Here is a 12,575-nt window from a genome sequence, read left to right as displayed (position 1 = left end):
TTGATAAAGCTTAAAGTTGGAAGACAGAGGGGATTAGAACCCTGGGTTGGAAGGGATGTCAAGTTGTCTGGTCTGAAGGCTTATCAAGCACCCTTCTGCAGTTTTAGGCACTTCCTTAAAGACCAGGGGCACCCAGAGGTGAGGTGGGGGCAGCTGCAGTTACCCTTACTAGTGGGCTTTCCTGTGGCTTCTACTGCTAGGAAACATTCAAACACCACCCATCAGGCTCAATTTCTAACAAAGTGTGTATTTTTAAATACTTTATTGGGGTGCCGGGGTGGCTCAGTCAACTGAGCATCTGACTCTTGATTTCTCACGGTTTGTGAGATCAAGCCTTACATCAGGTTCTGCGCTGACAGTGTGAAGCCTGCTTGGGACTCTCTCTCTCTCTCTCTCTCTCTCTCTCTCTGCCCCTCCCCCACTTGTGCTCTCTCTCTCTCTCTCTTTCTCTCAAAATAAATAAATATTAAAAAAATTGGGGCGCCTGGGTGGCGCAGTCGGTTAAGCGTCCGACTTCAGCCAGGTCACGATCTCGCGGTCCGGGAGTTCGAGCCCCGTGTCAGGCTCTGGGCTGATGGCTCAGAGCCTGGAGCCTGTTTCCGATTCTGTGTCTCCCTCTCTCTCTGCCCCTCCCCCGTTCATGCTCTGTCTCTCTCTGTCCCAAAAATAAATAAATAAACGTTGAAAAAAAAATTAAAAAAAAATAATTTATCACTTACTGAAGAAATTTTCTGCCATTTTTGCCACATGCATAAACTCTCATAGGAGAAAGTAAATGCCAAGAATGGTATCGACTTTATCACAAGAAATAGGGAGACTGAGACCAACAAGCACCATGAAGAGTTCTCTAGAGGTTACTAGCTGGCATGAGAAATTAGTAGATCAAAAATCCATGTAAATTGGATTCATGCATGGTTTTAAGGAGGCTCCATAAATCATTAACTGTCTTTGCAGGGAATTTCCAAGTTGAAACTTTAGCCAGCTTAACACGACAGTCGTTTCCTCCTACTTTCTTCTCATCTTTAGCGACTCAGATTCCACAAATAAAACTGGCCAGCTGGAAGCATAGAATTACATGGAAATTCTGGGTATAGAAGAGAAGGCCACCTGGGTTTTTTGGGGGGGCCATTAAGCGACAGGCACTGTTTGGGCACATTTGCAAGCAAACCACAGAAAGCATTCCCACCAGCACACAGCATTTCTTCCTGTAGGGGGCGATGCTTGTGGCCCCTGGGCCAGCTAGGATTCACATAGTCAGCTCAGCACCCATTCTGTCAAATTGACGCTTCACCAGGAAGACAGGTATGAGTTTGATTTCATTCCAGGCTCAAGGACTGCTCAGGCTCTTTTAGATACCTGTGGGTTCCGCCCCCCCCTTCTCTTTCTATTGGCTTTAGGTGAAAGCAAAAGAAAATTCCCTCTCCACATAAAAACCAGTGTCCTTTAAAATACCGACAAGGATTTAGACACACTCTGCTGATTAAAGCGATCGTATTTCTGCTTATTTGTAGAATGGTAATGAAAACATCTGTCGAGACTTCACTGCACACAGTAGAAAACAATGGAAGTTATCCAAGGCCTGAAAGGTTTTTCCTGTCCTGAATTGCCCAGGAGACCAACACACAAAGATACAACAAACATTCTCAGGGTCTATTTCAATAACTCGATGCCTTCTTAGGTCCAAGCATCTTGCAGCGGGGAGAAAAATGTACTTTTTTTTTTTTCTTGGAGAGAGCAGATTTCAGACACTTTAGAAACGTCTCTGCTAAGTCACTCTACAATAAACCTTTAGTTCAGAGCCGCTTAAAGAGACGAAGAAGAGAAAGGAAAGAAATGGTCTTCAAATACCTTCCGTCACTGGGCAGCTCACCGTTGTCCTTCAGCCACGTGATGGTGAGGGTCAAGGTGTGATCGTGTTTCACTTTGCATTCAAAGGACACCGTGCTCCCTCTTTGCACTACTGCATATTCAGGCTGCTTAATGATCCTGGTTGGATCTGAAATTTAACTTCCGTTATCCATCGCCAAAGCTGAAGAATTTGCTCAAAGCCACATAATACGTGAAAAAGCTTCATCACCTCTGCCTTACCTTTGATTTCTAAGTGAACTTCATTCTTTGCCATTCCTAACTTATTCCTTGCAACACACGTGTAAGTTCCTGTACTGTCCTTTTGGGCCACAGGAATTTCCAAAGTTCCATTTTCATGCAAAACATAAATATCGTCACGGAGCGCGCTACCCTTAGCTCCCTTGAACCTTCATTACAGAGAGTATCACAAAGGGAATAAAAAAATCATAATTTGAAGTCAGACATAAAATGCTACATTCAAGGTCAACACATGATGGTCTGCATTGTAGTATCAAGTTCAGAGACGTTTGGAATCTGCACAAGACATTCGGAACTGCATGCCTGTAAGTCAGTGGGGTCAATGTAAGGCAGGATGTAAAATGGGAAGATTTAATGAGAAATGGTGTGGAAGCATTAGGGTGACAACGCAAAACACTCAAATTCTAATTTTCAGCATCAGAGATTCATATTTCATAAATACATCACTATCTATTCTACCTCTAAATAGACGATAAAACAGGCAAAATGAAGACTGAGCTTTCTGACATCTCCTCCCTACTGGGACTTATCTGTAAGCCCGTCTACAGGCTACAATTCTAAAGTGATCTCGATTGGAAGATATTTGATTTGAATTCTAAAGAGACTTTTGATTCGTATCAATAAGAACTTATTCGGGGAAGAAAGACAATAGAGCATGGATACAAAGTATGTGTCCATTCAACTTCCGGGCTATTGTCATACAGAAGTGGGGACTGATAAAAGGGGTGAGGCAAAGTCAACCTAAGCTAAGCGTGACCTCACCAGGACACCGGTAAAAGGATACCAGTGAGCGTGGATGGATCCAAATCAGGAAGCTCGGGTGGGAGGGGCACTAAAAATGAACACTGGGGAATGAATTCTGCTTTTGAGCTTATAGGACCCTTCTCTGACCCCAAATGATATTCTGTTATCAAGGAATGTCCCCAACCAGCTCTTCAGCCAGCATTCCTTGTGAAGTCCCAGGTGATGTCCGTGGCATCGTAACATACGGGAGGACCTTCAATTTCTAAAAAATACATTTCCAGGGGCACCTGGGTGGCTCAGTCGGTTAAGCGTCCACTCCTTGACTTCACCTCAGGTCATGATCTCATGGTTTGTAAGTTCAAACCCCGTGTCGCTCTGTGCTGACAGCTTGGGATTCTGTCTCCCTCTCTCTCTGCCCCTCCCCCACTTTCTCTCTGTCTCTCTTTCTCAAAATAAATAAAAAAATAAACCTAAAAAAATGCATTTCCAGCTACCTCTGTGGTTGACAAAGTGTGCTGCTAAACAGACTGGACATGTGTTAGGTATTTAGCACACAGCAAGTAGTATACCTGTTTATGAATGAATTTCAGAATAATAGTATGATGGAATCTGCACTGTCTGTTCTCTGACTAAATGAAAACCCAACACACAGAGAGATTTGAAGGCTTCAGCCAATGTAAATATTAAAAACAAATAGACGGGTGCCTGGGTGGCTCAGTAGGTTAAGCGTCTAACTCTTGATTTCGGCTCAGATCATGATCCCAGGGTCATGAGATCGAGCCCCACGTCGGGCCTGCACTGGGCATGGAGACTGCTTAGGATTCTCTCTCTCCTTCTTCCTCTGCCCCTCCCCTGCTCTCACTCACTCTCCCAAAATAAATAAGTAAATAAAAATAAACAGAGCCACGACTTACCACTCAATGGTAGGAAGAGGAGACCCAAAGAAGGCACAATCTAGTAAAGCAGGCCTGTTTGCAATGACCTGATAGAGTGTATTTGCAGATGTAAGGATTCGTGGTGGCTCAGCTGAAAACAGTTTAAAAAGGTAAAGTAAATATTAAAATAAAATAAACATTTCGGCCCGCCTAACTGTATTTGTATTGTATTGCAAGCTTATAGTAAAGCATTACCAGTATGCCTCTTCCTGAACATTCTCTAGCAGGACACCACCGGTCAAGGTGGAGAAATGCACATTTTCTCCTACCTCTTGTCACATGTCTTTCTCAGGCACAGTATTTGAATGATCTATTTATCTCTATCTCCTACTGTACTGTGAGTCCCTTATGGGCAGGGAATGGGACTTTTATTGTTTTCTCCCCAGAAACTAGGTCAGTATCTGGCACAAAAATAGCAGTCAAGTACATCTTTGTTAGCTGATGGGCCCATCCTAACCTCAGGGTTAGAACGAGAATGAATGGGTAGGGGTGGTGGCGAGCAGACAAGGCGGCAGAAAAGAGCGAAGTGTGGGTGACCGAAACACAGAACCAGAAATCCAAGCTTCCTCCTAAACATCCACCAACATTGTAACTGTGCTCAGCTCTGTGTGTGATTTCCTGCCCTTCATTTCAAGCATGAAGGACAAATACCAAGTCCTGCTTGGCTTCCTGACTTTAATTTCATTTGAAAGGGAGCCTACTACACTTAAAGAGTTGACATATAATTTCTGGCACCGTGAAAACAATCCTCACATAAATTTTTTAACCAACTTGATGTCTTGGTAGTTTTTGTCCAGCATGAGAAATATCATGATCACATAAACCAACCATTTCATGCAGCACAATCAAATTTGGAATTAGGGAGCTGGGCTGGGGGGTCGGGGGGATAGTGGGGGGGGTGGATGATGTACCCAATGATCATCCTTGGAGGAGGGATTAAAAAGCCAGGCAGAAGCCCCAGGGCTCACACTGCAACAGAAATGAGAACATAAAGTGATTGAAAATTGTAAAGGCAATTTGTGTCCAGGGCCTTGTAAAAAAGAAGATGAATGACCAACAGACACCTGAAAAGGTGCTCAGTGTCACTCCTCATGAGGGAAATCAAAACCACAATGAGATACCACCTCATACCCTGTCAGGGTGGCTAAAATCAAGAAGACAAGAAACAACACGTGTTGGAGAGGATGCACAGAAAAAGGAACCCTCGTGCACCGCTGGTGGGAATGCAAACTGGTACAGCCACTCCGGAAAACAGTATGGAGGGTCCTCAAAAAACTAAAAATAGAAATACCATATGATCCAGTAATTCCCCTATTGGGTATTCACCCAAGGAAAACAACAACGCTAGCTCGAAAAGATACATACACCCCTATATTTATTGTGGCACTGCTTACAATGGCCAAGACATGGTGGGGTGCCGGGGTGGCTCAGTCGGTTAAGTATCCAACTTCAGCTCAGGTCACGATTTCATGGCTTGTGAGTTTGGACCTCTGTGCTGACAGCTCAGAGCCTGGAGCCTGCTTCGGATTCTGTGTCTCCCTCTCTCTCTGGCCCTCTCCCGCTCATACTCTGTCTCTCTCTCTCTCTCTCTCAAAAAGAAATAAACATTAAAAAAAAAGACATGGAAGCAACCTAAGTGTCCATGAATAGACAAATGAATAAAGTAAAAGTGTGTGTGTGTGTATATATATGTATGTGTGTGTGTGTGTGTGGAGTATTACACAGCCATAAAAAGGATGAGATCGTGCTATTTCAGACAACATGGATGAACCAAGATGGTATTATGATAAGTGAAATAAATCAGACCGAGAAAGACAAATATATGATTCCATTCATAAGTGGAATCTAAGAAAAAAAAAAAAGAATCAACAAACAAAAAACAGGATCAGAACCGTTAACTAGAGAGAGCTGATGGTTGCTGATGGGGATGGGGGTAGGGAGCCGGGCAAAATGGGGGAAGGGGAGAGGGAGATATGGGCCTCCAGTTACGGAATGGGTAAGTCACATGAATAAAAAGCCGAGCATAAGGAGCAAAATCAATGATATTAACAGCAAAGCGTCAGGACAGATGGTAGCTACGTTTGTGGTGAATAGAAGCATGAAGTATAAACAAGTATAAACTTGTCAAATCACTAAGTTGTACACCTGAAACTCATGTAACATTGTGTGTCGATGACACTCAAACAAAACAAAACACCAACCATTTCGGAAGATGTTTCACTGTATCATAGTTTTCTAAACATATTGCTAAGAATTGATGAATAAATGTACATCTGTGATTAGGATAAAGGCCAAACATTATGATTAATGATTTATTTTTTAAAAATCAGAATCATGAAATTGTTATTGAACTTCCCAGTTCCTAAAGATGGAACAGCAGGAACATCCCGTTACTAAAAGCAGATGAATGCTATTTTCCTTTGGAGCATTTGACTGGGAATGGAGCTGCCTGACTATCTGGTTAATTATCCAATGAATATATTTTTAAAATTTTTTTAATATTTATTATTTATTTTTGAGACAGAGAGAGACAGAGCATGAAGGCGGGAGGGTCAGAGAGAGAGGGAGACACAGAATCCGAAGCAGGCTCCAGGCTCTGAGCTGTCAGCACAGAGCCCGATGCGGGGCTCGAACTCACGGACTGTGCGATCATGACCTGAGGCAAAGTCGGACGCTTAACCGACTGAGCCACCCAGGCGCCCCTATCCAATGAATAATTGGACACTATAAGAACTGTGTTATAGGAGTGCCCGGGAGGCTCAGTTGGTTAAGCGGCCACCTCTTAGTTTCGGCTCAGGTCATGATCTCAAGGTTCGTGGGTTCGAGTCCTGCGTCGAGCTCTGCGCTGACAGCGTGGAGCTTGCTTGGGATTCTTTGTTTCCCTCCCTGCTCTGTCTCTCAAAAATAAATAAATAGATATATAAAAAAAAGAACTGTCTTATGAAAGAACATCAAGGCCAGAGTATAACAGCCTTCGTGGCAAGGTCTGTATCTTATCCACCTTCATATACCCCATCTAGCTCTCAGTCCTCTGTGTGTTGCACATGGTAGGTACTCAGTATATTTTTGCTGAACGAATGGAAGACTACAGCAGTCATTCACTGAACCTGTCATTTCTGTAATCAAGGGAGCGCTTACCCAGCACATTTACAAATGCGTTTGCCAGTAAATATCCATATTCGTTAGAGGCGTTGCACTGATACACCGCACTTGATCTTTCTTGAACATTCGAAAAAATAATGGTATCGCCATCAATTTTTCTGCTGGGGTCATCAGGGGCAACTGGGTGTAAAAACAAAAGCACGTTATTTATTCCTCTTTGCTTAGAAGATGTGCAGTTTGAGGTCTGCATTATAGTAAGTACGACAGAAACACACACGAATCTAGGTATGTGCAGTAAGGAGGAGGAGACTGAGAACCCAGGCAGAAACCATCATTTTCCCTCCTCAGATTTTAGTTATCACGTGTCAGCATAGGGTTATGCTCAATACTCACTTAGTCCTGAGTGGATTCAGCCCGTAAAACTGAATATCGTTTTTGAGAGATCCGGCAGTGGGGGCAAGCACAAGTTAGGTGAAAACAGCAATACAAATTCAGGAAGGCGTTGCCTTTTCACAAAGAAACTGTGGTTCTTTACGAAGAAGTGAGTTAATTTATCGAGAGGAGACAGCAAACGCTCATTGAAAATACAAAAACCCTCTAGCCCATCCAAACCTGTGTCTTTTATGAGCCTCTCATTGACATAAATAGATAAATAATAAATACCTATAAATATTATATATATTATATTATATATTATATATACTATATTATATATTATATATCATATATTATATATACTATATTATATATGATATATATGATATATATGATATATATATATGATGATATATATATGATATATATGATATATATATTTATTTAAATATATATTATATATATTATTATTATATTATAAATAGAAATATTATATATATTATTTATACTTATATATAAATAAATAAATACCTAAAATATAAATAAATACCTATTTATTTATAGGTACATACATAAATATACAGGGCCAATAATCAAATGTGCAAACATTTCTTTTCCTGAATCGGAAATTCCTGAGGCCGAAACAGATTATGTGAAACTTCTCTCAAGTATGTTAAAAAACAAAAAAACCCCAAAACCAAAAGCAAAAAAAAAACCCAAAAAACCTAGAAACCAAAAAGCCAAAATCAGGACCGGGACTGATCCTTACTGCCGTGGAATGAGAGTACCATAATAGGTGAGAATTTAGTCCAGGCCATGCCTAGCAACGTAGAAGTGCAGTGCTCCTGGAGATAAATGTCCTTCTGCGAGTGCTGAACCTTAGGCTGTGACCTTACACCGCATTAAAAGCACACTGAAAGGGTTGACAGGTACCGGCCTCAGCACACTGATCCAACTCAACACTCAGTGACAGTACTCTTTCTCCAAAAGCCGTTCTTGCAACTTGACCCACTTAAGAAAGAAGCCTTTGCTTCCATTCCAAACACCATTTTTTTTTTCTTTTTGCTGACAGAAAAGAAGATGCGCGTCTAAGACATACTTATCACCGCGTTTGGACACTTTGATTCCTTGCAAGTCTCAAATGTTTGGTTCATCGGTGGTTTATTAACTCACTTTCATACAAATAAACAGAACTATAGTTACTCATCCTTGTTTTAGCATGTGGATCTGGAGTAGTGTGCTCACGCATGCTGTGTTTGTTTTCCATGGCTGCTGTAGCAAGTTACAAAATTAGTGGCTTCAAACCACAGAAAATTTACTGTCAGACTATTCTGTATGTAGTTGTTCAACACTCCGATCACAACTAATAGCTAATTTGTAAAATCACCTTAGATACTCCAGTTAACTCACTAGTGATGGGGGATGCCTGGATCCTTTGAGTTGGTTTCTTAGCTCCTTTCTGCTGCTTATGACTCTGAATATTTCAAAATTGCCTTAAGAAACATGCTCTTCCAACCAGAAGATAAATACAAATTCTAATCCCTCTAACAGGGTAAAGACTGCATCAATACATGACAGCAGAGGACAGAAATGTCACACTGGCCTAGGAAGCAAACTATGGCTGTGGCAGGCAGCCAGGTACCCTGAGAATGCAGTATACCCCGGGGCCACCCATGGTCCTTGTCCCAGACCCCAAGTCTAGGATCACGGGGGCCTTTCTGACTCACCCACTCTCAGTGACATCCATCCAAGCAAAGCTTTTGGAACAGAGCAGGGTTTCTAGGATCTCTTTCTTTGTCAGCTACGCTCAGCAGGTTTGGACCCAGCACTTGGGCACTCAATGTTGGGCCACTCTGGGGGACTCTCAGTGCCCACCATTCTGACGGCACCTCAGCGGACATTGTAGGCAGCAGGGGGGCTGGTTGAGTAGTGTCTGGGCATTTCAGACAGCGATGATGCTCGGGCAGAGCCCTGGCCTGAATCTCTCTGGATATGTGAGGAGAGCTCTTCACGTTCCTTGAGTGTATGGACCTCTTAAAACTTACACCACCATGTGATGTTTAATGGGCATAAAGTTCCAGGTTTGTAAGATGAGAAAGTTCTTGAGGTCTATTCAACAGTAATATGAATGTACTTAACACTGCTGAACTGTAGACTTAGAAATGATTAAGATGGTAAATTTTATGTTATGGTTTATTTTTTTTAAACTATAATAAAAATACATCACCACAAACTCGGAAGACCAGCTCAACCAATGAAGCCAGGAGGACAATCTTCCCTCAGTGGGAACTCATGTATCACAACATAAACCATTTTAAAAAGCGTTTTTGTAGCCCGCCCTTGCATTTTTATTTGCTGTCAACTCATCTCAATGCTATTCTTTACCTGAAAGGCATCTGACTGTACCTGCCTTGTTGCTGCTTAATGGAGCAGTCTTCAAATATTTATTTTTTGGCAAGGTGTTTAGGAATGAAATAAATCCTCTAGGTAAGAGTAGGGAATAAGCTAATATCTTGCCACGGGGATTTGGGCTACATTTTCCTTAAGTACTTTAACTAAACAAACACAAACAAACCCGGGAACTGTCGCGGTGACATATGGAGGCTCAGTCGGTACTGGATAAAGAAGAAAATTGCTAGTGTAGGGATATTGGAAGCCCTTGGATTCTGTGTGCTGGCTACTGGATAGGAGTAACTCTCCAGCAACCAAACTCCAGGTATCCAAAGGAATAACGATTAATTCTGGGAATAAGCAACTTCTTTTGCTATCAATGAACAACAAAGAAAGAAATTTGAGCATAGAGGCCTCATGTACAATTTAGAGCCCCGAAGATAAGGTTCAGAACTGGGCTGATATCTTTCCAACAATACATTCCTTTATTCCAACTGTCCTGACACAGCTGGCCAAACCTAGAAATGCTTCCAGCAGTTACATAATGAGAATGATAATTATTGCCACCTCATATGTGTAGAGAGCACTATCAATTTAACGGATAGTTTTGTGTCTATTGCATCATTTTATTTCAAAAAGAACTTTATGCAGTGGATTAACTAGAAAGTACGTGCACTTTGGAGAAGAGAAATTAGAGACTGGAGCACCTGGTGGTTTAGCATGAGATGAAGGCTCAGATTTTCTGAGTCCGTCTACTTTATAAACATCTCCTTGAAATCTGAACATTTGGCCATGATGGAGATTTTCCTTCGTCTGCTTACTCCATCCCCCAGAAGGGAATGCCAACTGAGCCCTTTACTTTGGAGAAAAGGGAGAAGGGAGAAGGGAGATGCCTTGGTGGAATCTGGGGACCAGCCTGGACCAGGCCTCCATGCCCCTGGCAGCTTCTCCTGTGCTCCTGGCTTTCAATCTCCCCGTCTGATGTCAGCCAAATACAGAAGTGTGGCCACAGGAGATCTGTCTACTCTCATTCTTTTCATTGCTTCCCCTCCTCATCCCTTAGAGAAAAGGGACCTTTTAACAACGATGGTGAGATCCTGTATGTGCTCCACCTGGAAGAATCTGAGCTGTTCCACTACTCAAATAGGGGACGATTAAAGATCTACATTTTAGGCTCATCTGCTGACTCTTAAGACAGGGACAGGTTCACATCGTCCATGGCCTTGGCCTTGGACGTCGTCTTCCTGATTCTGGGTGCTACTTTCACACCCTCCCACACACTGCAGGTCACACAATAAAATCAAAGATCTCTTCCGGTGCCAGCTCTGTACACCTGTGTTCTTTGCTCTGACTTCTGTAGATTGTTTTAAAAAATATTTTAGGTGTTTTTAGGCAAATTCCATACTTAGTCTGGTCTGGTTTTTTGCTTCAAGGAACACTTAAAGCAACCTGGCCGGTCCTGGGAGGACAGAGCTTTGGAAGAGTTTGCGATTAGACCCCAGATACTTTTCTGAGTTAATTCTTCCAGTTTTCTAAGACAGTAGATTCCAGTTCTGAAATGCAGTCACAAATCGATAATGCAGTACTCTGTTAACAGAGCCCTAGTCTTACGCCTCCCTCTCCGTGATGCTGATTCTCCTTCTGTAGGGTCTATGTGCCCTTGGCAGCCAGGGCCTGCTGAGCTAGGAGATATCACTGTCCTTAGGTGACTGTCCACAGTCAGGAGTGGGGAGGCGGTGTGTCTGGCAGTGTGGTCCCCTGTTGTGTCGCACCTGGCGGGGACACTGCACAGCTCCTTGCATGATGCTGCAGAGACACGGCCGTTCCCTGACCCTCACCCTCAGCAGCTGCCTGCCCCCCCCCCCCACCCTGCCACAAGGTTTCCGCAGCTTCTCAGGTGGAAGGGTGTTCTTGCCAGATGGCCTATGTTCCCATTTAATGTCCGGGGTCTATTCTAGGCCCCCTTGAAGGTCAGGAATCCTCACCAGGCCCATTCTGTGCCTCCGTATACCGCAGCAGACTGCTCTCCCTTGCCAACCCTGCCTCTCCGCCACCCCTCCCCCTCCCACCACCGCTCCCTCGTTGCTGGAAGCATCTACAGGTGCACAGCTCAACAAGCTGCAGATGAGAAAGAAGCCTGTCTCCCATGTCCTGAATGGCTCCCAAACCTCAAAGGCAATTCTGTTTAGGGGCCTCCAGATTCATGGGCTAATTATCAACCAGGATAGAAAGGGCAGAGGCACAAAACTCCTCAAACTTCTACCGACTGTTTGACAGTTTTCTTCCTCACATACTCCTTCTGTTGGATCAGGGGAGGGCAACATAAGGTGGAGACACGTAGGGTTCGCTTTGAACTTAGCTATGCAAGACTCAGCAGAACTGGGAGATGGATCAGTTGCTGGGGGCTAGTAGGGAACAAGGGGGCCCTGCAGTATCGTTGTGCAGAGAGCTATGAGGGTCCCCACCAGGTGCCTCAGGCCATCACCTTTCAACAATGAGATTCCACACAGTGACCCATGCACTTTCAGCCTGGCCACCAGATGTGGAGAGAGCCACCATTCAGACACTTCATATCACCTTGGTATAAGCATATGGCACCTGTTCCCGGCACCGCGGGGCAGCCTGGTGGGCGAGGGAGGGCCCTTGCTTTGCTGCTATGCTGCATGGTGTCTCTCCCCGCTTGTGGACCAGAGGGACTTCTCTGAGGCACGCCAGAGGTCGGGGAACCCTGGGTCTGTGGGCACCGTAGAATCTTGATCCTAACTTTGCTCAACTCCTTGCTGTCCTTCCAGTGGGGACTTGATGCATACTTTCGGGATGGAAGAAATGAACTAATTTGGAACCTGATTTGGGAGATTCTGTTCTCTTTCTGCTCAGGACCTAATCAGATGGTCTGGGGTTCTAGAGGGCCTAACTTATATC

The 12,575-nt window shown here is 43.6% G+C and overlaps 1 protein-coding gene across 30 annotated transcripts in view; it reads right to left on the bottom strand.

Annotated features, from left to right (window-relative positions):
- NRCAM (neuronal cell adhesion molecule) overlaps nucleotides 1–12,575 on the bottom strand; it is a 290,847-nt gene that overhangs the window by 43,006 nt on the left and 235,266 nt on the right. For all 30 annotated transcript variants that reach the window (XM_045052233.1, XM_045052235.1, XM_045052246.1 and 27 more), the window contains 4 exons: nucleotides 6,924–7,067; nucleotides 3,765–3,876; nucleotides 2,089–2,255; nucleotides 1,849–1,996 (listed from right to left, as the gene is read on the bottom strand). In XM_045052233.1, coding sequence (XP_044908168.1) covers nucleotides 1,849–1,996; nucleotides 2,089–2,255; nucleotides 3,765–3,876; nucleotides 6,924–7,067 — 571 coding nt within the window. The remainder of the gene's footprint in view (nucleotides 1–1,848; nucleotides 1,997–2,088; nucleotides 2,256–3,764; nucleotides 3,877–6,923; nucleotides 7,068–12,575) is intronic.

The sequence above is a fragment of the Felis catus genome, chromosome A2 (assembly GCF_018350175.1).
Source record: "Felis catus isolate Fca126 chromosome A2, F.catus_Fca126_mat1.0, whole genome shotgun sequence".
Taxonomy (NCBI): Eukaryota; Metazoa; Chordata; class Mammalia; order Carnivora; family Felidae; genus Felis; species Felis catus.
The sequence above is the reverse complement of the archived record's forward strand: the minus strand, read 5'-3'. Positions and strand labels throughout refer to the sequence as shown.